The sequence below is a fragment of the Hipposideros armiger genome, unplaced genomic scaffold, assembly GCF_001890085.2.
Source record: "Hipposideros armiger isolate ML-2016 unplaced genomic scaffold, ASM189008v1 scaffold_238, whole genome shotgun sequence".
NCBI lineage: Eukaryota > Metazoa > Chordata > Mammalia > Chiroptera > Hipposideridae > Hipposideros > Hipposideros armiger.
The window spans coordinates 258,035-285,852 of record NW_017731588.1 but is presented as its reverse complement, the minus strand read 5'-3'; the positions used below and the strand labels follow the sequence as shown (position 1 = coordinate 285,852).

General features: G+C 47.2%; 1 protein-coding gene across 2 annotated transcripts in view; it reads right to left on the bottom strand.

The window, feature by feature from the left end:
- Positions 1-27,818, bottom strand: part of MTCL2 (microtubule crosslinking factor 2) — a 70,837-nt gene that overhangs the window by 14,706 nt on the left and 28,313 nt on the right. The window contains exons 4-12 of one of the 2 annotated variants that reach the window (XM_019655252.1): positions 17,880-17,942; positions 16,023-17,204; positions 13,744-13,884; positions 11,286-11,411; positions 10,068-10,298; positions 5,110-5,214; positions 3,948-4,115; positions 2,112-2,363; positions 1,243-1,314 (exon numbers count right to left, since the gene is read on the bottom strand). In XM_019655252.1, the coding sequence (XP_019510797.1) occupies positions 1,243-1,314; positions 2,112-2,363; positions 3,948-4,115; positions 5,110-5,214; positions 10,068-10,298; positions 11,286-11,411; positions 13,744-13,884; positions 16,023-17,204; positions 17,880-17,942 (2,340 nt within the window). The remainder of the gene's footprint in view (positions 1-1,242; positions 1,315-2,111; positions 2,364-3,947; positions 4,116-5,109; positions 5,215-10,067; positions 10,299-11,285; positions 11,412-13,743; positions 13,885-16,022; positions 17,205-17,879; positions 17,943-27,818) is intronic. The other variant, XM_019655253.1, reaches the window with a different exon arrangement.

Here is a 27,818-nt window from a genome sequence, read left to right as displayed (position 1 = left end):
CACTGCGGCTGCTGGCCGCTCACGCTGGCTGCTGGCTACATACGGTAGCCCATGGCAACCCACTGCCACAGGGGCTGCAGCCTACGCCGTCACTGGCGACTCACAGCAGCCCAGCTCCAGGTTGAGCTGTTGTTCAGCATCTTAGCTGTGGAGGGCAGTGTCACTGTCCCTCATATGTGGGATCTGAACCGGGGCCCTCTGGCGTCCCAAGCCAGTTCTTAACTGTCGCGCCACTTGAACGGCCCCTGAGGTTGTTTTTGTTGCTTGCAACCAAGTCTTCCTCAGGCTGTCATGAGGTTTACATGGGATGATGCAAAGGGCCCATCTGTTCACTGTTTGGTTACTCAGCGTGTTGCTATATGGACAATGTACCTGAGGCTTAGGAGCAAACTTTACCCATTTGACCTAATTGATCTCCACAACCAGGGCAGGGCTCAGGCAGAAAATGTGATTCTTATTTTACCAATGAGGCAGCTGGAGCCCAGAGAGGGCGAGTGACCTGCCCAAGATCACATGGCTATTTAGAGGACCTGCTTTTTTCTTTTTTTAAAAAAGATTTTATTGGGGAATTGGGGGAGGGGAACAGCGTTAGGGAATCGGGAAAGGGGAACAGACAAGTTGCTGTCCCTCTGTTCTTCAGTCTAGTTGTGGAGGACGTCACTTCACTGGCCCACGTTGGTATTATTGCGTTCTTCCTAGGTGAGGCAGTTGCTTGCCAGCCATTGTACGGCCGCTCACGGCAGCTCACGAAAGCACACTCCAACTGCTGGCCAGCCCCACTGCAGCCTACGCAGTCACCAGAGACTCACCGCAGCCCAGCTCCAGGTGGAGCTGTTGTTTACCATCTTAGCTGTAGAGGGCGCAGCATCACTGGCTAATGTGGGATCCAAACCGGGGCCCTGCTGCTCAGTGCTGGCGTCCCAAGCCAACTTAACCAATGCGCCACTCGGCCGTAGAGGCCCTGCTTTTCAGAAAGGCACATCTGAAACTAAGAGAGAGCAAGGGGCCTGGCCAAAAATACACAGACATCTAGCCTTTCTCCCAGGTATGAAAGGATGGAGCTGGCAGAGGGTCCTTCACAAGTCCCAAACCACAGGCTAGAACCATGAAGGTAGAGACACCAGGGCTAAGAAGCCCAAGATGCAAGGGTTAGCATCCTCTTTGTCATGTCCCCACAAGTGAGGGACTTTCCAGTGTAGCCAGGAACCAAGAGAATTAAGAGCAGCCTGCTATCCCACTCACCTCTTTCCAGCTGTTGTCCTGCTTCTCCAGGTCTGCATGCTTTAGGACCCAGGGGTCAGCAGCCTTCTGCAGCTGGGAAAGGGTAAAGAGGGTGGTCAATGATGGGCAAAGCTGGCGAACAGGGCCACTCCCCAGGCTCCTCTCTGCAGCCCGGAGGACCCAGATCATGGAAGAGGAGCCACCTTCCCAGTGGGCCGCAGCAGCTCTGAGCCATCAACAAGGTGGATTTGAGAAATGATCATGAAAGTAACCAATTACAGGCACCCTTATAGATGACATTATATCTAATACTATATATACTATTACAGTTCTTACTACTATGTTAATTCATGCTACAATTTCTGGAATAGCTAGACCAGCTAAATAGCAGCTGAATCACACCAGAGTGGTATCTCCATGCTAGGAACACAAAACAGCAGATAAACTGATGTGAACTGTAGTGGGGGTAATGGTCAATGATTGTTTTTCATTTCCACTGTCTTTTGGTAGGAGGCCTCCAATTTTCCTATGGGGCCCACCTTGGTTCTTCCCTCTTGGTGCCAAGGTTTTGGCAGGCTCCGAGGGGTGGGCACATGACTCACACCTGGCCAATCAGAGCTTTATGGAAAAGGAAAACTCTATTGCAATCGCTGTGAGGATAGGAGCACAAAACTAGCAGTGGCCATATTTGAGGACCGCTTTATTAATTTAAGGATAAAAAAAATACAGAGAAAAGCAAGCCTGAGAGACTGGCGAGAGAAGACCTCATCCCTACTGCATTCCCTGAGCACCTGGATCTAGCTATACCTGAAAGAGATCCTACCCCTGGCCTCTTCCTACAGTGACTCCCCCTTGTGGCTTGAGCCAGCTTGGGCTGGGACAGGCCTCACCTGGCTCAGGCGGTTCTGCAGCTCCTTTACCTGCTGCTCTACTTGCTGCTTCTCACTCTGAAGCCGCTCCACCAGCTGCAACTTCTCCTGGCTCCAGTTGCGCTCGCTGATTTGCAGCTGCCGTGTCAGCTCCATAACAGCGCTGTAGGACTCAGCCAGGAGGTGCTGCTGTTCCTCTCGCTCCCTCTGTAGGGCTGCCTTCCAGTCGGGCCCTGCCCGCTCCCCAGCGCCCTTCCCAGCCTTCAGCTCCATCTGCAAAAGGAAGAGCAAACTGGGAGCTGGTGCCAGGAGGCCCCTCCTCTCTGCACTTCTGCCCTCCAGAGCGCCAGCGGGCATTAGGCGGAGAGAGCTCCTCCCTGGAGGACCCCTAACCTGGGAAGCCTTCATTGACCTCCTCACTCAGAACTAACCTCTCCTCCCAATCAAGGCCTGTGGTGTTCTTTCTATACGCCAAGCTCTGTGCTAATGGCCTTTCAGGCATTAGCTCAATATCCTCATGCAAACTCGGCAAGATAACAACCATTTTTGATATTTTGCACAGGAGCCTGAAGAGATTCAAAGAGGTAGGTTATTTGTCCTAGGTCACACAGCTACAAAATGGCAGAGGTCCCTAGTTACTGTTTCTCATGATACTTCATCAATCTTACCTGCGGTACAGGTTTATGGTCAGTGGGGGACATGCTCACATTGTCATGTAATGTGTCCAGGAATCGCTCCCCCATAACGGCATTCTCAGCCCCAAACCGTAGGAGGTAAACATGCAACCTCAAGAATCAATGCACCCCACATCCCCCGGGCTGTGGTCTGGGATCTTAACCCTCATGAGGCCATTCAAGGTTCCCAGTGGGGAGGGACACCTGGAATGGCTGGGTTTGGGAGGGCAGCAGCAGCAGTGGACAGTGTGGAATGTGCAGATGGGGCAGGAGCTGTGAGGCCTGCAGGGAGGGTCAGGAGGAGAGAATGGTGGCACTGGGAAGCCAGTCTGTGAGCACTGAGAAGGTGAGATCATAGTCACAGGGAGGCTGGAGGGGCAGAAGTTTGCAGAGCGAGGGTCAGGTCTGCCACTTACTAGCTAGGTGACCTTGGGAAAGAAACTGAACTCCTCTATGCCTGTTTGGTCACTTTTCTAGCAGAGATCATGAGTGTGCCCACCTCCAAGGGGCCCATGATGCTCAGGAAAGCAGTCCATAGCAGTGGCAGGCTGGAGGCAGCTGGACCCTGCAGAGTTGGGGTGTGGGGTGTGGGTGTGGTCAGAGCATTCTGAGTGGGAAGAAGCCCACCCTCTCACTGAGAAGACCAGAGAGGGGCAGCAACTTGCCTCCAGGTACACAGCAGAGACCAAATCCCCAAAGCTCCTGGTTGAGGATCCTTTGGTCACGCTGGGTTGTGGGTAGAGAAGTCCCTCAGTCTGAGTGAACAGAGCCAGGCAGCAGAAGGTTAAGAGATCCTTATGAGGAGAGGAGGGTGAGAATGATGACGGCAGGCAGCTGGAGTCCCGGGGCGTGTGTGAAGGTAATCACCAGGTACAGACAGGCATCTAAGTGTTCTGGCCTCACCTGTGAGCCCATGGTGTAGCAGAGGTGCCTCTGATGCTCCCATGTCCTTTTGTCAATCCCTTAGCTGCCTTCCCTAGCTCAGTGACTCCGGGTTCCCACTGTTTCTGGTACCCTTGCTGTGTGACTCGAGGCAAGTCTCTCGCCTTCTCTGGATCACAAGGTGAGGTTCTTATGCTTCTAGGAGCATGGTTTGGATATCCTGCTCCCAAACCTGACAGCCGAGGGCTTGGCTGAGAGGGGAATAAGGGGGTAGATGTCTCCGACAGGTGGCGAGACTCACCTGGGCGGTATGACTCTTGAGCTCTGCCCGCTCCGTCTCCCAGGTGGCCTTGGCCTTGGCGAACTGCTGCTGAAGCTCAGTCAGCCCACGGCGCTCATCCCGGAGCAGCCAGCACAGCTCCTTCAGCGTCACCTTCATGTCAGCCAGTGTCTTGATGTACTCGTTCGGCTGCAGATGGGGGCAAGGCCTGGGTCAGGAGCTTTTTGAGGGGCAGGGAAGGGAGCCTGGGCTGGGAGCACTCACCCAGAGTCCAGCCCGAGACTCTACCAGACCTTGGGCACGTCCCACAACCTCTTGGGTTATCTCATCCATGCAATCTCAGCCCTGAGTTTTCTGAGCTGAGTCATCTCAGTCCTGGCCACCTCCTAGGCCGACATGCGTCCCAGCCTCACATAAACAAAAAACCCTGCAGTTACAGTAATAATCACTCAGCCTAAATCTAAGCTGGGCCCTGGCTTCTTCAAGGCCCTGCAATGCAGAGGTCCTGGGCCCTTCTCCTTTCTCAGGATCTGCCTCTCCGATCCATCATGGGCCAGGTAAGGAGTCTGAACCATGGAGCCTCCTGACTGCCTGAATGGGTCCCCATCTTCTGTCCTTGGCCCATGACCTGTTTCCCACCCATACCCAAACTCACTGTTTTTGCCCCTGGGAACCTGACCCCATTGCTTTCTCTATCCTATGGCTTGATTTGAGGGTTCCTGACTCCAGACCACAAGGCCCCTCTTCATGACTCCAGCCTGATGTCCTTACCCCAACTATGTACAAGCCAAGCTGCAGCCAATCCCCAGAATCTCCTGCCACACTTCTGCACACACAGCTGTTTTGGTCCAGAATGGCCTTTTCCCCTTTCTCTATTAGGTACGTTCCTATTTATCCTTCAAAGCTTACCACCTATGACTGTTTCTCTGTGATACTGTCCACTATACTCCAAACAGACTTCATTGCTCTCTTGCCTATGACCCCTCATCTGGCCCTCTGTCACTGCCCTGGAATGACGTATGTACCCCGCAGCACTGGGCATCTGGGGCCAGTGACCAGGCAATAACCCTCTGCAGCTCCAGTGCCCAGTGCAAGAAGGTCAGAGAAGGTGGCAGGAAGTGATCACTAAACAGACAAAGGAACAAATGGGTAGGACAGGGGTGGGAATAGGCTGAGAACAAACCGTGTTTTGGGTCCAGCTGTCCCCTGTGCAGGTCTTGTTATCAGAATGCTGGGCATTTAATTCCTCTTCCTCCATCAGCAGGTACAGCTCCTTCATGCTATTTACCTATTTTTAAAAAACCACACTCAATAGGGGATGGGGAGCATCATGCTGGGGGTCTGAACCTCAGGGGGCAGGGATTCAGCCTAGTGGCCCAGATAGAAAGGGGGCTATATAGGCAAGCAGGAAGAAAGAATGGGGTTTATGGTGCAGGGTGGACCAAAGGCACCCAGCTGGGCACTGATTTTCCAACATTTAACTTTGACCCCTGGGCGCCATCTAGGCTCAGGAGCACAGCTGGAGAGTCAGGCCCTTCTGTCCTTCCACCGTCTCTCCTGCCACAAGGATCATGAGGCATCCCTGAGAGCTACTTATAAATGACCATGTTGTCAGACCAGGGCTAGGTAGGCACTGTGGCTTCAATATAAGAGCCACAGGCACCACCATAACTACAGAAAAGGGAACCAAAGGTTTGGGCAGATAAAAGGAAGATTTCCTAGGAGGCAGGGTTTGTTGCTGATGGAACCTGGGTAGGAGTCCAGGGCCAGCCAAGGAGAGCAGGGTACCAGTTCAGGGTAAGAATGAAGCAGAAAAAAGCCACTTTCTGACTCGGGTGCACATTCATCATTCATTCCACAAGTATTTATTGAACACCTACCATGCCCCAGGATCTGTGTTCAGAACTGGGGAGACCTCAGTGAGTAAGACAGACAAAAACACTGACCCCATTAGCTTTCATTCCAGTAGCAAGAAAACAAACAAACATGTGAAATGTATGAAATGTCATGAAGTATAGGGAATGTCACATGATAATAGGTGCTGTGGAGAAAAAGGGAGCAGGAAAAGGAGCTAGGAGGTGCTGCATGTGGGTGCTCAAGGAAGGCCTTAGAGAGAAGGTGATATTTGGGTGAAGTCCTGAAGGAGGTAAGAGAATAAGCCATGAGCATAATTCCAGGAAAAGGACACAGCCAATGCAAAGGCCCTGAGGTGGGAACATGTCTGTTTGGGGAAGCGGGAGAGGCATGGGGAACAGGCTGGTTGAAAAGGCCATTGTAGGGACTCTGGCTTCTACTCTGGGTGAAACGGAAGCCAGGGGAAGACGGTAGCCCAGAAGTGACACTGGCCTGGCTTTCAGTTTCATAAGATCCCTCTAGTTGCTATGTTGAGATAGGGTAGCAACAGAGTGTCATATCACACAACTCCAGGGGGCACCATCTACATTGAGGACATGCTGCCTGGGACCTCTCGTTTGAATACAAGATGCTTGGTAGAAGGGTGCAAGGGCAGAAGCGGGGAGATCACTTAGAGGAGGTTACATATTCACACATGTAAAATTAAAACTATATACATGAATGATAACCCTCAGATGTTGGGTGTTTATAGTGTTCTGGGCACTGTGTTAAGTGCTTAAAGTAGGTTATCGCATTTCACTTTTACAATTATCAAGCCAGGCAAGATGTGGTGGTGGCTCAGATTGTGGGGGGCAGTGTGGCTGGGTCAGGGTCTGTAGATTCTAGATAGACTTGCAATGTGTAAGAAAGGCCATATAAGCCATAAGCATGGATGAACTCCCCAAGCGGGGAAGGGCAGGTAAAGGAGAGACAAGACCTGAGGGCTGAGCTCTGGGGACTCTGACATTCAGGTCATGTCAGGGAGAAATGGAGGGTTGGGCCAAGGAGACGGAGGAGCAACCAATGAGGTGGAAGAAAAACCAAAAGAATGTCCTAGAAACCAAATGAATAAAGGTTTTCAGAGTCAGGCAGGTGCTGAGGCTGGAAGTATGTGTGAATACTTCACACAGGCCCTGGTGACGAGTATCCCAATTCTGTCCCTGGTCACGAGTACCTAAACATTCAGTATCTGACTATCTATAGACACAGGTGCACGATTCTTTCTCTGAAATCCTTAGGGCTGGGTGTGCTTAGAATTCAGACTTAATGCGGATTTAGAAAGATAATATGGTACCTACACTGTATATTGTATAACAGTCCTGACAAAGTCTAGGGTGACACCCTGTGCTCAAGGACACCAATATTTCCCCTACAAACATATGAATATTAACATGAAATGGGATAAACAAAGGTTTTGTTGCCAAATGAATGTCGGGCCAATTTTGTTCAGCTGAGTGAGACGCAAAGAAACAGTTCTCAGAGCTTCTGGATTTCAGAATTGAGGACAAGGAATCAAAGATCTTTAACTGTAGTAGAATGGGGATAATAATTCTTTCTACATCACAGGATAATTGTAAAAGTGAAATGCGATAACCTACTTTAAGCACTTAACACAGTGCCCAGAACACTATAAACACCCAACATCTGAGGGTTATCATTCACGTATATAGTTTTAATTTTACATGTGTGAATATGTATATTCTTCAAATCTATACATGTATATCAAGTTTATTATTTAGTTACATGTATTTTATTATGTACTTAAATGTATTTTACACACATGCTTTATATCATATACATATATTTATATATTTATTTGTACACATATGTGGTCATGTTTATAACTTAATTATGTCTTAAAAATATGTATATTTTTATTAATTAGGCATATATATTTCATTTCCTATGCTTACACCTTATTGTTTTTCTAAAGTAAGTTTCTGTTTCTCTCTGTTACTCTAATACATGGGAACGGCTAGAGAGATTTTCACCAAATATAGAGTGTGCCTGAGAAAAATTAATTTAAAATATAGGCTATGTGGCCTGTAGGTAATTCACTTTGGAGGGAGAGCGGGAGCATTTTCCGCAGCAGCCAAAACTGGGCTTCAGCTATGGACAACAGTATAGTGTTTCCCCAAAAAATGTAAAAACAGAACTAACACTTGATCCAGCAATCCCACTTCTGGGTATATATCCAAAGGAAATGAAATCTGGATCTCAAAGAGGTATCTGTACTCCCTCGTGTTCATTGTAGCCTTACTCACAGTAGCCAAGATACGGAAACAACCAAAGTGTCTGTCGATGAATGAATGGCTAAAGCGAATACGGTATATATACACAATGGAATATTATTCAGCCATAAAAAAGGAAATTCTTCCATTTTCAACAACATGGGTGGACCTGAAGGATATTATGATGAGTGGAATAAGCCAGACAGAGAAAGACAAATACTGCGAGATCTCACTCAGATGTGGAATGGTTAAAAAGTCGAACTCACACGAGCAGTGAGTGGGACAGTGGTTGCCAAGGGCAGGGGGAGGGGAGAATGGGGAGACATTAGTCAAGGGTACAAAGTTTCAGCTATGTGGGATGAATAAGTTCTGGAGATCTAATGTACAGCACGGTGACTATAGTTAATAATACTGCATTGTACACTTGAAATTTGCTAAGAGAGATCTTAAGTGTTCTTACCAGAGAGAGAGAGAGAGTGAGACAGAGAAAGAATGGTAACTATATGAGGTGATGGTTATGTTAATTAACTTGATTAAAGTGATCACTCTACAATGTATACATATATCAAAACATCAAGTTGTACATATTAAATATATACAACTCCTGTATCTCATTTATACCTCAGTAAAGCTGAAAAAAATGTGGTTTATCCATACCATAGAATATTATCCTTAAAAAAAAAGTCAATTCTGCAATATGCTACAACATAGATCAACCTTTTTTTTTTTTTTTTTTAGCTGAGCCATCCTGCTACCTGTTGGCAGCTCAGCGGCTGCTCAGCTCGGGCTGGACTCGAACCGCTGTTGCTCAGAGCTCAAACTCTTGAGCGAGCTCTTAACCAACTGAGCCACTCGGCCGGCCCGTAACATGAATCAACCTTAAAAGACATTATGCTAAGCGAACTAAGCCAGTCACAAAAGGACAAACGCTATATGATTCCACTGATATGAGGTACTTAGAATAGACAAAATCATAGGGACAGAAAGTAGAATGGAGGTTGCCAGGGACTGGGGGAGGGGAGGATGGGGAATTTGTGTTTAATGGGTACTGAGTTTCAGTACTGCAAGATGAAAAGAGTTCTGGAGACGGATGGTGGTGGTAGTTATACAACAAGGTGAATGTACTTAATGTCACTGAACTGTACACTTAAAAATGGTTAAAATGGTAAATTTTCTGTTATGTATATTTTCTACAATTAAAAAAATAAAAATTAAAACAATTCGTTAGGGGCCAGCCAAGTGGCTCAGTTGGTAAGGGAGCAAGCTCCGAGAAACAGGTTCGATTCCCACATGGGCCACTGAGCGGCGCCCGAGCTGAGCTGGCAGGATGACTCAGCTGGTGAGACAACATTTTCCTAACAACAAGGTTGCCAGTTCAACTCCCGCATGGGATGGAGGGCTACGCCCACCTGCAACTAAGATTGAACACGGCACCTTGAGCTGAGCTGCCCTGAGCTGCCGACGGGTGGCCGGAAGGCAACTGGATTTGAAGCTGACTTAGCTGCACCCTCCACAACTAAGACTGAAGGACAACAACTTGGCTGTTCCCCTTCCCCAATTCCCCAATAAAATCTTTAAAAAAAAAGATGTGTGCATTTTACCATATGTTAAACAAGTAAGAAGCATCAATATACACTATATTTGCAGGTAATGCAATAACAACAAAACTAGATTATTAAATTCACCTAGATTCTGTTGCCTGCTAAAGACTCTGAGGTTTGTGAAAAAGAGAAACGAAGAAATATTAGTCCCCCAAGACACTTTCTTCTGGTGAGACTGAGACCAAGTCTGTCTTCTTTATCACGGTATCCTCAGCCCCTGCCACCGCACCCAGTGAAGAGCTGGCTCTCACAAATAGATGCTGAATGAATGAATGAACGAATGCAGGGATGGAAGCCTGCAAACTGATGGCTCCTATATGAGCCTCAGGACTGTGCTGATGCCTGCTAGGTGTTCCTCTGGTCCTATCTCCTCCACACCATCCCCGCCCCACTCTCAGCGCCCCGAGGAACCATACCTCAAGGAAGTCATCCCCCTCGCTGGGCAAAACCTTGCCCTGCCGCCAGCGCTTGAGGAACCACCTGAGCTTCATAAAGAGCAGCAGGAAGTTGTGCTTGAACTGCTGAGATTCCTGCACCAGCATGTTCTTCTCCTGGCTCCAGAATTTCTGCTCCAGTCTTCGCTGGAGGCTCAGACTCTGCAGCTCAAACTCCCGCCTCAGGAGCGCCCTCTGCTGGTCCTCCTTCAGCTGCGAGGGGGACAAGGCGGTGAGCAATCCCAGCTGTCTTCAGGGGCACCACCCCACCCCATTCCAGGCTTCCGACAAGGGCACAGAGGAAAATCTGGGTGAGGCTTGTTGGTGATCCCTGCCAGGGATTCCACCACTAGTAGCTCAATCTGTTGCGATAAACACTGCCCTCTGCTACTCCAGGGAAGAGAAACTCATAAAAGCAGCAGCAGTCACAGTTACTGAATCAGTGAAAACAGCTGGGATTTGAACCCAGCTCTGAAGATTAAAAGCCATGACATCATATAATAAGCATGTACTGGGTGCCAATGTTTCATATGAACTCTTACATTTAATGAGGAACCTGGGAGTGTGAGTAATGAAGACAGGGAGGGGTAACCCACGTGGGGAGCAAAGGGCATGCTGGGAGTGAGGAAGGCTGAGCACATGTAAAACCCAAGGAAGCAATGCTGTGTCACGGCCAAGAGGGAGCCAGAGACCTGAATTAGAATCCCAGCCCCCACCTCGCCTGGATGTGCAATCCTGGGCAAAGTACTTCAGCTCTCTGGGCATCAGTTTCCCCATCTGTAAAATAGGGACACCTCATAGGGGAAGACATGGAGATTAAAGGACATACAGTAAGGGCTTAATAAATGCTTTCTATTAGCAGGACTGTCATCTGGATTACCAGACAGGCCTATGGCCTTTTGGCTACAGGTTTTCAGCTCTGATGGGGGCAGCATTTCACAAATGAGAAATTGAGGCCCAGACAATGGACAGGATTGGCCTGAAGTCACACAGGCAGTCAATGACTTCCAGCCCAGCACAGCTAATGCACAATCACATGTGCAGAAGACCCCACAACCACAGTGCAGCATGGGGCAGGAAGATTCCGGTTTCCCCTGACATTCTTGCCTTCTGAAAACCCGTGGACCTCTAAGGTTTCTGCCTGCTGTCCAGGGAGGGGAGGTTGAAATAGGTGTAAGGAAGGCCCTGGGCACCACGCACCTGGACCATTTTCTGGTTGAAGTTGTCAGCCTCCTCTTTGCGTAGCTGCCGCTCCTGGGAGAGCTGCTCTTGCAGGCCCCGCAGGCTGTCATGGGCCTCAGCCAGCACCAGCTGCAGCTCCTTGATCTGGGGTAGGGATGAGGGACACCGATAATGAGGAGGGAGAGAGCATGAGGAAGATAGAAGCTGTGATCAGAAGACGAGGATGGTAGGGGAGGCAACAGCAGTAAGTCAGACCCAAGCGGTCCTTCAAGTACAAACCAGGCACAATGCTGTCCCTATACCTCAGTGCGTTGTGATGACGATTAAACAAAACAGTGACATCACATCTAGCCATTATAATTTTAACTTGATCATTTCTGTCTTTGAAATTTATCTGAAGAAAACAATATACTGTGGAAACTAAGTTTGATTCGCAAAAATGTTCATCGTCTCATTGTTTATAATTGCAAAAATTGACAAACAACTTAGAGAATAATGATAGGGGTCAATATATGTGTTTAATGGGTCTATTTTTACATATGTAAAAATCCATTCAACTATACACTTAAAGAGCGTGTCCTTTATTGTATGTCCACTATTATGTTTATACTTCAATGAAAAGTTTATATATATATATTTCAATAGAAAAACATGAAGGACATGGACACACACACTACGTGTTAACAGTGGTTCAGTATGTGACAATTTTATCATCTTGACTTTCTGTATATCTTTCATGCAATGCTGCTTAGGGGTTTTGTGGAAGTTATTTGTTGTTTAATGACTATATAATAAAATCTTAACAAAAAGACAATAAAACTCTCCATTTTTCAGGGGAAATTGTGTTTATAGCTACATGCAGCTAAACAGGCAAAACTAATCGATTTTGTTAGAAGTCAGGATGGTGACTAGAAAGGGGCACTGGGGGGGAGAGGTGAGGGGTGGAGGTCCCGGGGGCAGATCATGCTTGCTTCTTCCCCTGCTTGCTGATTAGATAGGAGTGTTCAATCTGTGAAAATTATTTGAGCGGTCCACTTACAAGTGCTTTTCTGCATGTATGTTATACTTCAATTTAAAATTTTGTAATTCTAGTAACAGAGGGAAATTGTTATGCTGTCATGTTAAGCAGGAGGAAAAAAAAAAAAAAAAGGAAATGTCAGTTCCAACTCCTAAATAAAACCTCCCCAGGCATGGCAAGATGTCCCTCTGTGAAAAAAACCCAAACATTTACTATCTGGCCAATAATGTGGAAATTTGGCAAAGGAAGGCGCTCTGACTTGAGGTCTATCTTCTATGTCTGTTTTGTATTAAAAATCCTTGCAGGGCTAGATGTGCTATCTCTGGCGTTCTCCTTAAACTCAGTACCTAACACGGTGCCTGGCAAATTGTAATTACTCAATAAAGAGTGGTTAAATGAAATAATAATTGAATACATAGAGGAAATTATTTTCTCTGCAGGTGAGTTGGCCTATTTCATTTTCTCAGGAAATGAAGACTAAGTATCTCATGAGTTTTCCCCTTTCTTCCATGCCATAGGAACCTCAGACCACTTAGATAGTTTGATCCATCAGCTTCAAAGGAGCTACTCCCCCTGCACAGTAGCAGACTGGCCTCCCTGGGTCCACAAAGTTGCTTTCCGAGGGATGCTCAGAAGAAAAGGGTGCCCAGGTTGGGGCACACAAAGGGCTCGCCGCAGTTCAGAAATCTCAGAGCGGCCCCACTGAGGCCATAGGAGCCTTTTCCTGCTTCAGTTTCATTATGAAGTGCTAGCCAGAGGCTCAGCAGGCTGGGGTGGGGCTCAGAACTGCCCAGAATTCCTCAAGGATCAAAGAATCCTAGCAATTGTACAGTCACCACTGACTCCAATCCTCCCATGTTACAGAGGAGGAAACTGCAGTGAGAGTGAAAACATGCCCAAGGCCACACAGACACTCTGGTAGGTCCTCTGAGGCCCAGTGATATGCCACCCTCCTCCTCCTCATTCCTACCAAACATGAACCAGGTATACACCAAGGCTTTTTGTGTGTTTACCCCTTTCAGCAACACTATGAGGGATCACTTTTATGTTAAAAGTGAGCAACTGAGAATCTGAGAGATAAAGTGATTTGCAGTCAGTATACAGTGGAACCACAATTTGAACCCAGTCAGCCTGATTGTAGAGACTGCTGTCTTCCTGCTACATAAATTAGTGGTTCCATTAAATGACATAAACTACTGAATTCCCAGTAGAATTTAATATAGGAAAAAAATCTATTTCTTCAAATGAGTTTATAAGCTTCATCTTATCGGGCCATGAGAATAGCCCAAACTTCCTGGTTTCCCTCTTTGTCCTGGCTTCCAGGAAGCTTGGAACCTAACGGAATACGCAACACCCATATCATCAGCAGCTAAGCTTTCCCATGGATCACTCTGTTTTTGGGCAGCCCCAGCCACTCTCCTCCTACCCGCCCCCTTGCTTGCTCAGGCCTAGGCCCACCTCAGAGGCGTAGGAATCATTGTCTTCAGCTCGGTAAGGCCTGAAGTTCCGGCTGGGGTCGGGCTTGGAGTCCAAGTCACCAGTGCGGAAGGCCTCTCGTATCCTGGGCTCCCATTCCGGCAGGTCCCTGAAGTCAGGTGGCTGTACCCAGAGGCACAGGCAGAAGAGACCAAAGGTAACCATGGGGAGGGGCCCAGAAAGTACCAGCAACAGCCCCACCCCAGGTCTCTGGGCTCTATAAAGGCTCTGATCACCCACCTGAGTGCTGGGACCCAGGTGGACTCACCTCTGTAGCCCAGACCCAGCCCTGGTTAGGGACTGCAACCACCCAATGAATGTTTGTTGAAAGGATGAATGATTAAATAAGTGGTAAGTGAAAGCACTGATTCTGTGAATGTCTGTCTTGTGCACAAACCTCTGAGTCAGCCTCAACTGTTCTAGCACATTGCAGCCCCAGCTCATTCCTATCTCAAGAAGGACCAAGAGGGTGACCTAACATGGGGCAGTCTGCTTGCTTAAAAAAGCCAGATCAGGCCGGCCATGTGGCTCAGTTGGCTAAGAGCTCGCTCAAGAGTGTGAGCTCTGAGCAACAGGGTCACCGGTTTGACTCCCAGCCCGAGCTGAGCTGCCAACAGATGGCAGGATGGCTCAGCTAGGGGAAAAAAAAAAAAAAAAAAAAGCCCAATCAATGGGGGCACTGGTTAAAGAAATTATGGCACAACTACACTGTATAGGTGTGAAAAAGAAAGAGCTACATCTCTGTAGAGACATGGAAAGACACCCCACACACACAGCATTGAGCTCAGGGTGAAGATCAAACTTTCCAGATGCTATCTGTAGGCCAGCGTCACACCTTCTCTGAGTTCTTGGACACCCCGTGTTCCTTCTGGTCATGATGCCTTTGCACAGGCTGTTCCCTCTGCTTAGAACTCTCTTCCCCTAGTAATCCATCCTCTGATCTCAGCTCAGATCAGAGGTCTGCGCTTACCCAGGGTCTAGGTCAAGTTCATAGGATCAAGTGCCTTTCCTTGAGAGCCCTCATTTCAGTTTGTAATTTCACATTCATTGGTATATTCTGATTAACATCTCTGTTCCCTGCTAGATAGTATGGACTGGGAGGCAGGGTTCACCTGTTTTTGCTTACCATGGCACCTTCAGCACTGAGCACAAAAGTATACAAATAAATACCGCATCACAAGTAAATGAACAAATACATACATTACACGAGAATAACAAGTTGTGCGGTAACAGTAGGTACAAGACAATTTGGGTGAAAAAAACAAATATATGAGCACATATGTACAGAAAGATTTAAAAACACATGCTGTGATGATGAAATATTCTAGATCTGCACCACTCGACACATACAGCTACTAAGCACTTGAAATGTAGCTACTGTGACCAAGGAACTGAATTTTCAACTGTACTGTAATTTTTATTAATTGATATTTAAGTAGCCACATATGGCTAGTGGCCACTGTATTGGTTAGCACTGCTCCGGACTGTAAAAAGTGGTACTTGTAGGGAGTAAGAAGCGGTGAAAAAGGAGGCTTTTAGCTCAGGTACTTTGGAAACTCTTTGAATGTGTATGGATTACTTTGGCAATAATGCTCTTTTGGGGGACAAGTGCATTTGCTATCTTAATTTTTCTAACTAGTATGTTATAGACATCAAGGCTGGAAGTTCATGACCTTTAAAAAGCCAAGTTTCAAAAAAAAAAAAAAAAAAAAACCAAGTTTCTTGCCTTTGCATAGGACCAGAATGAAAGTCCTTTTTTTAAAAAAAACCTAATACTCGTTTTAAAATACAAAACTGCAAAAGAAACAAGAAGAAAGGGCAATCTGGCAAAAAGGACCTCCAAATCAGTATCTATCAATAGTAAATGAGTAAGCAAATTGTGGCATATTCACTCAATGAGATCATTTCCAGTGATGAGAAGGAACAAACTATTGCCACATGTGACAACGAACATAGTGGTGAGTGAAGGGAGCCAGGCCCACGTGTGTTATTTTATGAGTCAGTTTATATAAAGTTTAAACAGTCAAAGCTGAATCAAGAGGTTACTCCTGTGGCTAGAAGGGGGCAGGAGGAGGGGCCTCCAGGGTGCTGGTCGTGTTCCAGTTCTTGTGCTGGGTGATGATGACATGAATGTGCTCGCCTTGGGAAAATTCTAAGCTCTATACCTGTGCTTTGTGTTACCTCTCTGTCTGTATGTTATGGTTCAGTAAAAAGTTTCTATCAAAAAGCAAGGAACAGGGCCTGTGATTGAGATATCTTACCTGGAAGTCGGAGCCAAGGTCTTTGGCCAGCAGAATCTCCTTGGAGGGCCCCTGGGAGCCCAAGGGGGGCAGCGACGAAAAGGGCTCTGGCGGCTCCTTGACAGAGCTCCCCAGGACAGTGTCTGCCTTCCGCGTGAAGGCGTTGAGCTCCTGTTGGAGCATGCTCAGCCGCACCAGGATGGCGTGGATGAGCTTGGCGTCCATGGGACCCTCGCTGTTGTCGGGGGCCTCATGCAGCCGGAAGTCGGCACACTCGTTGTCCAGATACAGGCGGAGGCCAGCAGAGAAGCCATTGGCATCAGCCACCAAGACGTCGATGGCCTTGCTGACCAGGGCGGCCTGCTCCCTCAGCCCAGGCAGCGCCTCGGCCTCCCTGACTCTACACAGCCGGGTGGCATGGGGGCCATGGACCTCGCCAAGGGCAGCAGGCACGCACTGGGCAGAGTCCCCCGCCTCGGCGTCTGTCTCCAGCATTGGCCGCGTGCTGTGGCAGGAGGCGAGATCGCAGCGCTGAAGGTTGGACAGAAGCACGCGGTTCTCGTACTGGAGCTTCTTGACCTTGCCACTGAGCTCGCCGATCTGCAGTTTGGCCGCCGCCAGCTCCTCCTGCGAGGGCTCGCTGAGCACGGAGCAGCTGTCCTCCGACAGCGTCACGTCCAGCTCGTGCTCGGAGCGGTACTTGGCCAGCTCGCTCAGCAGCAGCTTGTTCTGGTCCTCCAGTTCGGCGGAGGAGCGCCGCAGCAGCTCGGCCTCCTCCTCCACGAACTGCAGGTGTCGCCGCAGCTCTGCCAAGCTCTCTCCGCACTCGCTGCCACCCAGCGCGGAGAAGGCCAGGCGCGCCTCTGGGCCCCCACCACCGCCACCGTGATCCTTCATGTCGTCCATCTCGGCCCGCAGGCCCCGGTTCTCCACCTCCAGCTCCACGATGCGGCGGCTCAGCAGGTTGGCCTCCTCCTCCACCAGCTTCAGATGCACCTTCAGCTCAGTCTCCCGCGAGTGGGGTGCATCCGCCAGCTCTTCCGCTGACAGGGCGCTGTCCAGATCGCCGTAGAGCGAGCGGTACTTGAGCAGCTCCTCCTTCATGCTGTCATTCTCCTTGACGAGCTTGGTGAGCTTCTTGCACATGAGGGCTGACTCCTCCTTCGCGAAGTGCAGCTGGCACTTCAGGTCCGCACTGTCCTCCTGGGGCCCCACGGGCACAGGGACAGACAAGACCCAGGAAGGTTAGTGTTGGGAAGCTCAATACCAGCCACAGCACTTCAGGGAGTAGTAACTAGGTGCTGGGGACACAGGAATAAAGCGGACGCAGCCCCAATCCTCTAGGAGCTGGGGTCCAGAGGGGAAGCAGAAAGGGGGACATTGATATAGCAGCAAGGATGGAGCATCACACATACTCATAGCCTGGGGAGTCCAGGAGGGCTTCCTGGAGTAGGCAGTATTCTGCCATGGTGACTATTGCTGCTACTACCACTACCATTACCATAATACTATAATTTCTTCATTTATAAAATGAAGCAGTAATACTCCCTCCCTCACAGAGCCACGGAGAGGAATAAATGAGATAACGTATGTAAAGCGCTTTGCACTCTGACAATCCAGAACCACTAGAAGCTACCTGTATTCTATGCCTGGCCTGTGCTACATATAGCATTTTATCTATCTTAGCATGTGAGAACCATGGGTTCAGGGTATGGTTTTCTTAGCAAAGCTAAGAAAATGGGTAAGGGGTAAAAGCTGGGGAGGAGTGGGCCCCTTTGGGGAACCCCCACCAGGCCACTTGGACTTAGGCCTCGAGCCCTAAGACTAAAACCTGCCAGTGGGGCTACACTGGGGGCTGTGGGAGCTGCCGGGAAGTACCTGCACAGAAGGCTTCTTGTCTGTCTTCCCCAGGGAGCGGGTTCCTCTTTTCTTCAAGGAATGCTGGAGGGAGATTTTTAAAAGTCAGAACTGAAAGCACATGAGGGTGCTATGCATCCAAAGAGCAGTCACAGAGCCTTAGGTTCCACTGAGGGCCCCAGCCCAGTCATGGACCAGCACCAACTGCTGAGTCAGAGGGGCCCTCAAGACCACCCTGTGGGCTGCAAATGGGGACAGGCCAGGAGCACTTCAGATGATTCTGAATACATCTTCCCAGGGTGCCTCCTCTCTCTCCCAGCCCCACACTGTGATCCATTTGGCCTGGGCCAAGACCTGGAAATCTGGGTTTCCGTTCTCGTCTTTCAGTCATTCACCAAAGACTTCCTGACCTATTATGTGCCAGGCACAGTGAGGAGTAAAGAACACAGTAGGGACCAAGACAGACAGTGGAGGAGCTCTGCCCAGATCCCTCCTTCAGAACTGGGGCATTCGTTTCTCCAGCTTAGGCCTCTACGCTGAGTCCGCCTCCCAGCCATGGCCATTGGCTGAGGGCAGCCCACATCCAATGACTGGTCCATGCTCCCCTGCCTCAACTTGGGACAACTTGAAAGGGCCATCCCAGCTTCAGAGCTCTCCATGGGATCCACTGAGCCACTGGTGTGAAGGTTCTGCACCCCAACTTCTTCTGCTTCGCTCTTTGATGGTGTTATTACCAAGGGGACTCTTTCAGTTGCCTCTACATGCAAATCTCCATCTCAGAGGAAATGCTCATGGAACTGGCATTCTAGTGGGGACTTGAATTCAGAATGAATGAATACTGGTGCAATGAACCATCGTTACACAGGAGGTTTGGAAATGAGGTGTCACAGATCATAATTTAAATTGTAAAAGTGTGCATAAAGATTAAAGCAAAACGCAACTATAACAATAATCGTGATTCAAAAATCCAGAAGTGATAGGGGAAGACTATCAATACATTTGATCAGCTAAGCAAATTTTACATGGAAAAAATACACCTTAAGAAAAGTAAAAATATAAAGGACAAACTGGGAGAAATATTTGCAATTCATAACACTGACAAAAACGTTAATATCCTAAATATGTAAAGAGCTTCACAAAATACAGAATAAAAAAGCCAACAAACCTACAGAAAAATGGGTAGAGATACGAAGAACAGTTCACAGGTAAAGGAAGGTAAATGGCTCTTTACCATAGGAAGATGCTCAACCCTGTTCATGATAGAGAAATGCAAATTAAAACGACATGAGATACCATTTCTCATCTATCAGACTGGCAAAAATCCAAACATCTCACAACATACTCGTATTCTACTGAAGCTACGGAGAAATAGGAACGGTGTATCTCTGGAAAGAATGCAAAATGGCACAAGCCCCATGGAGGGGAATTTGAGGAAAGGTTACAATAACCATTACTGAAGTTTCTCAATGTTTAAATAAGTCATTCAATTAGATGCTTGATTCCATTGAACACTTCTTCCCATGATTTATGTTAGTGGTATATAACACCACACTTAGGTTGCATCCAACTTTTCAAGTTGAGCAGATTATTTTCTGAGAATGCTCCTGTGTGGTTTGAATACATGCCTTCCCTACACGCCACCTCTCACCCCCCATCCCTGAAGTGGAGAACCATTGTTCTAATCCAAGCCTTCCCTTTACTGAAGGTGAGAGAACGGTCCCACAGCAAATCCATAGCTGCCCTGGGACCAGCTCTTGACATAGCTCTAGATCTAGCTCCAAAGACATGGAAGGAAGGGTGGAGTGGAGGTAGCACAGCGGTTCTCATTCTGGGTGCACATCAGAATTACCTAGGGAACTTAAAAAAGGAAAGAAAATACTGATACCCTTGGTCCCAGGCATCCCAGTATTTTTAAATAGCTTCCCAAGTGATCTAATGTGCAGCCCAAGTAGGAACCACAAAGCCAGAAAGATGAACTCCAGATGGACTCTTAAGTATATCTTAAAGCCCGATCAAACCCTAAAGAGACCTTTTGAAATGCAAATGAGGAAGGAAAGCAGAGGCTGATATTTCAGACGCTGGGTGCCCAAGGGCAGGGAGCCAGAATTTGAGAAGGACTGTCCAGGGATCTTTCAAAATGGAGGAGGAAAGAGTAGGGAATAGGGTGAGGGCCACAAAACAAGTCCCCCCACAAAGAGCCCCTCCCACAAATGGGGCCCGGGAAGGGGGTGCTTAGAAAGACCCCCATGTGGAATGGTTGAGGTGAGGGCTCTGAGTTGCCGATCTGGGCTTGTTTTATCAACAAGCTAAGCAGGAGAGACTGTGACCTCAGCTGGAAGCTGAATTCTGGGAACCCCACAACACTGAGTTTATGATCCTGGGTGAACCCCTTCCTCTCCCTGAAATTCCATTTTATTATCTATAAAACAGCCATGGACTAGGTGACTATAGCCTCTCCAAGTACTGTAGATTTCCTGGAGGAAGAAGTGGGGTGACAGGAAGGGGAACCAGGGGTCTCCAACGGCACTGAGAGGCCCCAGCTATCACATATAAAGGAATGAGATAATATAAAGCCTAAAGCCATTAAAAAGGACAGAGGAGGGGCGGCCAGGTGGCTCAGTTGGTTAGAACACAAGCTCTGAGCAACAGGGTTGCAGGTTCGATTCCCACATGGGCCAGTGAGCTGCTCCCAAGCTGAGCTGCCAACAGGTGGCAGGATGGCTCAGCTGATGAGAGCACGGGCTTACAATAAGGTTGCCGGTTCGATTCCCGCGTGGAATGTTGGGCTATGCCCACCCACAACTAGATTGAAAATGGTGACTGGACTTGGAGCTGAGCTGCACCCTCCACAACTAAGATTGAAGAACAACAAATTGACTTGGAGCTGACGGGTCCTGGGAAAAACACACTGTTCCCCAATAAAGTTAAAAAAAGACAGAGGAAGAGATATTTGCAGACATGGTAAAGTCCCTGAGAGATATGGTAAGGAAAAGAAGGAACCTGCAAAACAAAACCTACAACCCAAATGTCCACCAACTAATGAATGGATAAATAAAATGTGGCATACCGCACAAGGGAATATTGTTCAGCCATTGAAAGGTATGAAGTACTGATACATGCTACAACATGGATGTACCTTGAAAACATTATGCTAAGGGAAAGAAACCAGTCACAAAAGGCCACATAGCATATGATTCCATTTACCTGAAATGTCCAGAATAGGCAAATCCACAAAAGCAGAAAGTAGATAGATAAGTGGTTGCCTGGGGTGAGCTGGGAGTGACTATGATGGGTTCAGGATTTTCTTTGGGGGTGATGATGAAAATGTTCTGGAATTAGGGAGTGGTGATGGTTGTATAACTCTTGAATATCCTAAAAACCACTAAACTATATACTGTAAAAAAGGCAAACTTTATGGTATGTAAATTATATCTCAAAGTTGTTATTTTTTTTAAAAAAGCATGTTACCGTTTTTATAAAAATAAGATGTGTGTGTTTGTGTGCCCACATGGGGTGAAAATGGTCTGAAGAATATACACCAAGCTGTTAACAATGAAGATACAGGGAACTTTCACTTTTCTTCCCCCACAGTTTTTTGTTTGTTTTTCTTTTTCTTTTTTTTTGAGGGAGGACATAATCCTTCAGCATTTCTTCTTAAAAGCTGTTTTTTAATTATACAATATTAAAAAGATAAATTAATATATGCGGTATGATAAAAAAATATGGTATTTAAATTTTAAAAATTTATTAAAGTAAAAGACACATTGCCATTAACCCCCCTCAAAATACTCCCCCTCGCTTCAAATACATTTATCCCATCGTTCTTGTCACTTTCTGAAGCAGTTCTGGAAGTCCTCTTTCCTGAGTGTCTTTAGTTGCACTGTCGTGGCTGCCTCGATGTCCTGGATCCATTCAAAACGTTTTCCTTTCATGGTCATTTTGACTTTGGGGAAGAGCCAGAAGTTGCACGGTGCCAGGTCTGGTGAATAAGGTGGATGAGGACACACCGTAATGTTTTGCTTTGTTTTATTTTAGAAATTTTATTGGGGAACAGTGTGTTTTTCCAGGACCCATCAGCTCCAAGTCAAATAGTTGTCTTCAATCTAGTTGTGTAGGGCGAAGCTCTGTGGCCCATGTGGGAATCGAACCGGCAACCTTGGTGTTATGAGCCGGCGCAGTGACCACTTGGGCTAACCGGCTGCCCCACACTGTAATGTTTTTATTTGACAGAAATTGCCATACCAGAAGCGATGTATGACACAGAGAGCATTGTCATGATGAAGGATGAAGTAAAGACACTCACAAAAGAGGACTTTCAGAACTGCTTCAGAAAGTGGCAAGAAAGACCGGATAAGTGTGTTTGAAGCGAGGGGGAGTATTTTGAGTGGGATTAATGGCAATGTGCCTCTTACTATAATACATTTTTTTAACTTAAAAACTCACAGTATTTTTCGATCACGCCTCATACAAAAATACATTCTCACTGTAAATCTATACCACATTGACAAAGCAGAGCTCCCCTGTTTACCTCCCCACCCATTCTACTCCCCAGTCTGAGGGTGACCACAGCTGATAGTCAGCTAGAGCTCCTTCTAGACGTGTTTGGCTCTGTGTTTAAAATACTGAAATAGACGGTGCACTTTTAGACTCTCTTCCCTTCCCCTATGTTTACTTGACTCTGTGATCTTTGATTTTTATAATAAGCACCTTAGGCAGAAGAAAACCCCAAAACATCCAGCATTTAAAAAAAAAACAGTCTGGTTCATGCTACATTATTGTGTATGTTACAGAAACTGTGTATATAATATAATCCCATCTTTATTTTAAAAAATACATAGGGAGACGTATATACGTAGTGTATGAGCATAGAGAAAGTCCCGTAAAGATACAAACCAAACTGTTAATCATGGGTTAGGCTTAGGCTGAGTCAGGAGAATCAAGAGAGGCTTTCTTCTTTTCTTTTATGTATGGGTGTTATTATTTCTATTATTTTTTTGAATGACACATTCATTATGGCTCAAACTTCAAAAAGTACAAAAGGAATATAGTGAACCCTTTACAAGTTCTCCTGCCTGAGGCAACCAATGCAACCAGAGTCTGATGTATCCGTCCTTACAGGATGCTGGGCATGCTTTTATGTGCTTGTGTTAATGATAGTTTTGCTTCCCTGAGCTTGTATTACTTTTCTGGATTAAAAATGCATATATACATATACAATTCAATAGGTGTGTGCGTATAAATAGAAAAACCATATTAGAAATACATGTATGTCTCACTCAAACAGTAATCTGGTAATTACTTAGAGTGATTCCCTCTGAATACTGGATTACAGGTGAATTTTTTCTCCTTATGGCTGACATATTTGTATTCTCTAGTCTTTCCTTACTAAGCATAGTTTACCTGTTGGGTGGATGGGGAAAGTTCATAGTAAAATATTTTTTAAATGTACTTCCCCCAAGAAAAGTCACTGAACACCCTCCAACAGGCCCACAGTGAGCTCTGAGTGGCTTGAACCTTATCAAAAAGGGAGGGCAGAGAAGGGCAGAAGCAGCGAAACTTTTAAAGATCAGTAGTCCAGCGTTTGGGGTTGGAACCGCCCCGCTCCCCTCACCTCAGCTAAGTCACGTGGGCTCCCACACTGCTCTGTGGCTCTGGAGGGAAAACTAGGCAGACTCACAGAGCACAGACCTTCTTCTCCTCTGCAGCACAGCAGCTGGCCAGGCAGCCTGGGGGGCTGGGGTGCCCCTCAAGGAGCCAGGGCCTGTCAGAGCCCCATTGTGGAGTGCCCAGGGGCAGATGTTCTGGCCCTGGGCCTTGGGAGGGCGGGACTGGGCAAGTCAGGGCAGCCAACAGGAATGGCAGTTCCAACTGCTGGACCCCGAGGGCATAGTCTTTGGCCTGGCATGTAGCAGGGGCTTCCCCACCCACTAGCAACTCACAAGGCTGCCTTTCAGCAGCCAGGGTGGTGCCTCTAAGCATTTTTAGTCTAACGGCTCCTAGTTAGGAGCATGAGCTATGTCCTCCCTTGTCCTTCAGGAGACTGGCAGAGCGTGTCTCTGCCCATCCTGCCTGTACAGAGAGGCTGCCTGAGCACAGCTCTGGAGGGGCCTGCCGCCCTCTAACACCTTGCATGCTGCCATGCTGCTAGGGAACAAAGACCAACCTTCAAGGAATAAAATGAACCTTCTGCCAAAACTGGGTAGATTTTCACCAAACTTAGAGGGGATGTTTAGAAAGGTCTCACTAAAAACACAGACTGTGTTGTGTGTGCAAAATTTACTCTAGTGGGGACCTGGGGTGGGGGTGCTCTTAAAGACTGAGGCATTCTTCCGCCAGTGACTGAAGCAGCTAGACAGAGAGGTTGTGTGGTTCCAAGCTGGAGGAGACCATTTGGGGGGAGGAAACAGAGTGGTTTAGGCATGAGCCCCAAATCAAAAGTCAATGGGACAGACGATGCCAACTGTAGGTGTTGATCTGCAATGTAACTGTTCCTTCCATGGGCAACTGACAGCTCGAGATGGAGAGCTCCTTGCCAGGGGCGGCAAAAACGAATTGATTTAACTAAGGTAAGGCCTCTCCAAACCCACAGCCATCGCAACGGTTGTGAAGGTAATAATGCTAACCAGCAGTTACCAAGCCCTTATTCTCTGCTAAGCACTTTACCTGCTTGTCCCCATTAATTTTCACAAACAGAAGCAGAGATTAATATTCCCATTTTATAAATGAACAAACTGAGCACTGGAGCAGTTACACGACTTGCCCAATGTTACAGTTATTTACAAATAAGTGGCAAAGCCAGGATTCAAACTCAGGCCCATGTGACGCCAAGTTTGTGTTTGCCACGCACCACACAGACCACGGCTAGGTTGCATGGGATGACAGCAGCAGAACCGAGATCTGAACCCAGGTGATCTGATGCCATGGTCAACACCCTTTGTGCCCCATCAGAATGGGTGGGAATCAGCACAAGAAGCCAGTACCAGAGAAGGAGAGTCTCCACGGAACGAGCAGCCTCTTTGGAGGTTCTGAGAACACAGCAGGGTCCTAGAAAGGCCCCTGGATGGGGCAAGGAGGGCAGGGCCATCACTGTAAGAGTCAGTGTGGCTTTGAGAGAGATAGAGTCCTGAGTGAGAATCTCATCTTTGTCTTTTCCCAGTCCCTTCTATGTACAGCAAGTCCACACCTGGGTATATACCCAACAGAGCTGAAAACATATATTCAAACAAAACCTTGTACACAAATGTTCATAACAGCATTATGCATAAGAGCCAAAAAGTGGAAACAACCCAAACGTCCATCAACTGATGAGTGGAGAGACAAAATGTGCTATATTCATACAATGGGTTATTTGGCCATAAAAAAGAATGAAGTATTGATTCATGCTTCAAAATAGACAGACCTTGAAAACCTTATGCCAAGTGAAAGAAGCCAGTCACAAAAGATCACACATTGCATGATTCCATTTGTGTGAAATGTCTAGAGTAGGCAAATCCATAGAGACAGAAAGTAGATTAGTGGTTGCCAGGGTCTGGAGGGAAGGGAGAATAGGGAGCGACTGCTAACAGGTAGGGGGGTTTGTTTTGGGAGAATGAAAATGCACATCATGAATATATTAAAAACCACTGAATGGTATACTTTAAAACAGTGAATTTTATGGTATGTGGATTATACCACAATTTAAAAATTACCAAGAAGACTGCCACCTATAAAACGGGGACAACAACATTATATACGTTGGGAAGCTGTTGTTACAGGAGAGGACATACATAAAATGCTTAGTGCGGTGCCTGGTACAGAGCAAGCACTCAGACACAGCCGCTACAGTATAATAAATCACGTCAACAGTGATATTGGCTTTCTGCCTAAAAGACAAGGGGGAATGATTCTGACGAAGGGAAGGCTGGAGCTACAGTTCTTGAGCTGCAGCCCAGATGGGCAACAGTGTCACCGCAGAGCACGGGCTAGGGCTGGCGACCCTCCCTTCTCGCTAGCAAAGAGCAATCTCCATGGCAACCACATCAGCTTAGGCCAGGGGCTCCTGTTCCCAGCCGGGTGACAGCATCGCCACAGCAACCTGTCAGGATGGCAAAGACAGATTTTGATGATACTCTGGCAGAAGAATTGCTAAGGAACCCTCGTCTCCATAGAAACCATGTCAGGGAAGGAGAGGGAGATGAGAGAGGGCAACCAGCAAGTAAACACAGGACCACGCCTCCTTGCCCAGATCCTGCGATACCAAGGGACACATCAGGAAAAGCTAGACCAGCCTTGCTGACATCACCTTCAAAGGGGCAGCAAACCAGCCTTTCTTGAGCACCTACTGTGTGCCAGGGACTACAAAGGCTCTTAACATGCTTGACTACATTTAAAATTTCATAGATAATACCCAAATACACTTATTGTTAAGAAACAAATGAGCTTAACTACAGCATGAATAGTATAAAAGCAAAAGTCATTTTCCACCATTTCTAATTCCTCAGTTCAGTGGGTTTTCCTCCAGACTTTTGCTATGTGTTTGCACGTATGTGTTCGTCCTGTATGGCTTTTCAAAACAATTAGTGGGATTGTACAATATATATAGTTCTGTAACTGTATTTCCCTGCTTAACTATGTACCTTAAAGATCTTTGCATGTCAGTACATACAGTTGACCCTTGAACAATGTGGCGGTTAGGGGTGCCACCCCACCCCACCCTCATGCAGTAAAAAATCTGCATATAACTTTGACTCCCCAAAAAACTTAACTACTAATAACCTACTGTTGACCGCTAGCCTAACCGATAAGGTGAATAGTCGATTGGCACATACTTTGTATGATATATACTGTATACTTACAATAAAGTAGGCTAGAGAAAAGAAAATGTTATTAAGAAAACCATAGGAAAATACATTTACAGTATTATTAAAAAAAAAAATCCCTGAATAGGTGGACTCTCAAGTCAAACTCATATTGTTCAAGGGCCAACTGTATATATCTACCTTATTATTATTATTTTTAAAGATTTTATTGAGGAATTGGGGGAGGGAACAGCGTTGGGGAATTTGGGAAGGGGAACAGACAAGTTGCTGTCCTTTTGTTCTTCAGTCTAGTTGTGGCGGACACCCATGTTGGTATTATCATTGCACTTCTCCCAGGTGAGGCAGATCGCTCGCTGGCCACTGAACGGCTGCTCACGGCGGCTCTTGGCAGCTCACGCCACCGGCTGCTCACGCTGGTTGCCTGCCACTCATAGTAGCTTACGGCAGCCCACTGCAGCAGGGGCTGCAGCCTACGACATCGCCGGTGACTCTCAGCAGCCCAGCTCCAGGTGGAGCTGTTGTTCACCATCTGAGCTGTAGAATACAGTGTCACTGGCCCATGTGGGATCCGAACAGGCGGCCCTGCTGCTCAGAGCTGGCATCCCAAGCCAGCTCTTAAAAAAACGAGCCACTCGACTGGCCCCTTAATCTTTCTTTAATATGATAAAAAATGCATAATAAAATTTACCATTTTTAGCCATGTTAGAGTGTACAATTCGGTGGCATTAAATACACTCACACTGTTGTCAACCATCACTGCCACCCATCTCCAGAATTTTTTTATCTTCCCAAACTAAAACTCTGTATCCATTAAACAGTCACTCCTCACTCCTTCTCCTCTCCAGCCCCTGGTAATCACCATTCTAATTTCTGTCTATGAATTTGACTACCCTAAGTATCTCAGATAAGTGGAATCATGTAATCTTTGTCCTTTTCTGTCTGGCTTATTTTATTTACCATGATGTCTTCCAGATTTATGCTCATTGTAGCCTGTGTCATAATTTCCTTCCTTCTGGGCTGGCTGAGTGGTGCGGTGGTTAAGAGCTGGCTTGGGAAACCAGAGGGCCCCAGGTTCAGATCCCACATATGAGGGCCAGTGACACTGCCCTCTACAGCTAAGATGCTGAACAACAGCTCAACCTGGAGCTGGGCTGCCGTGAGT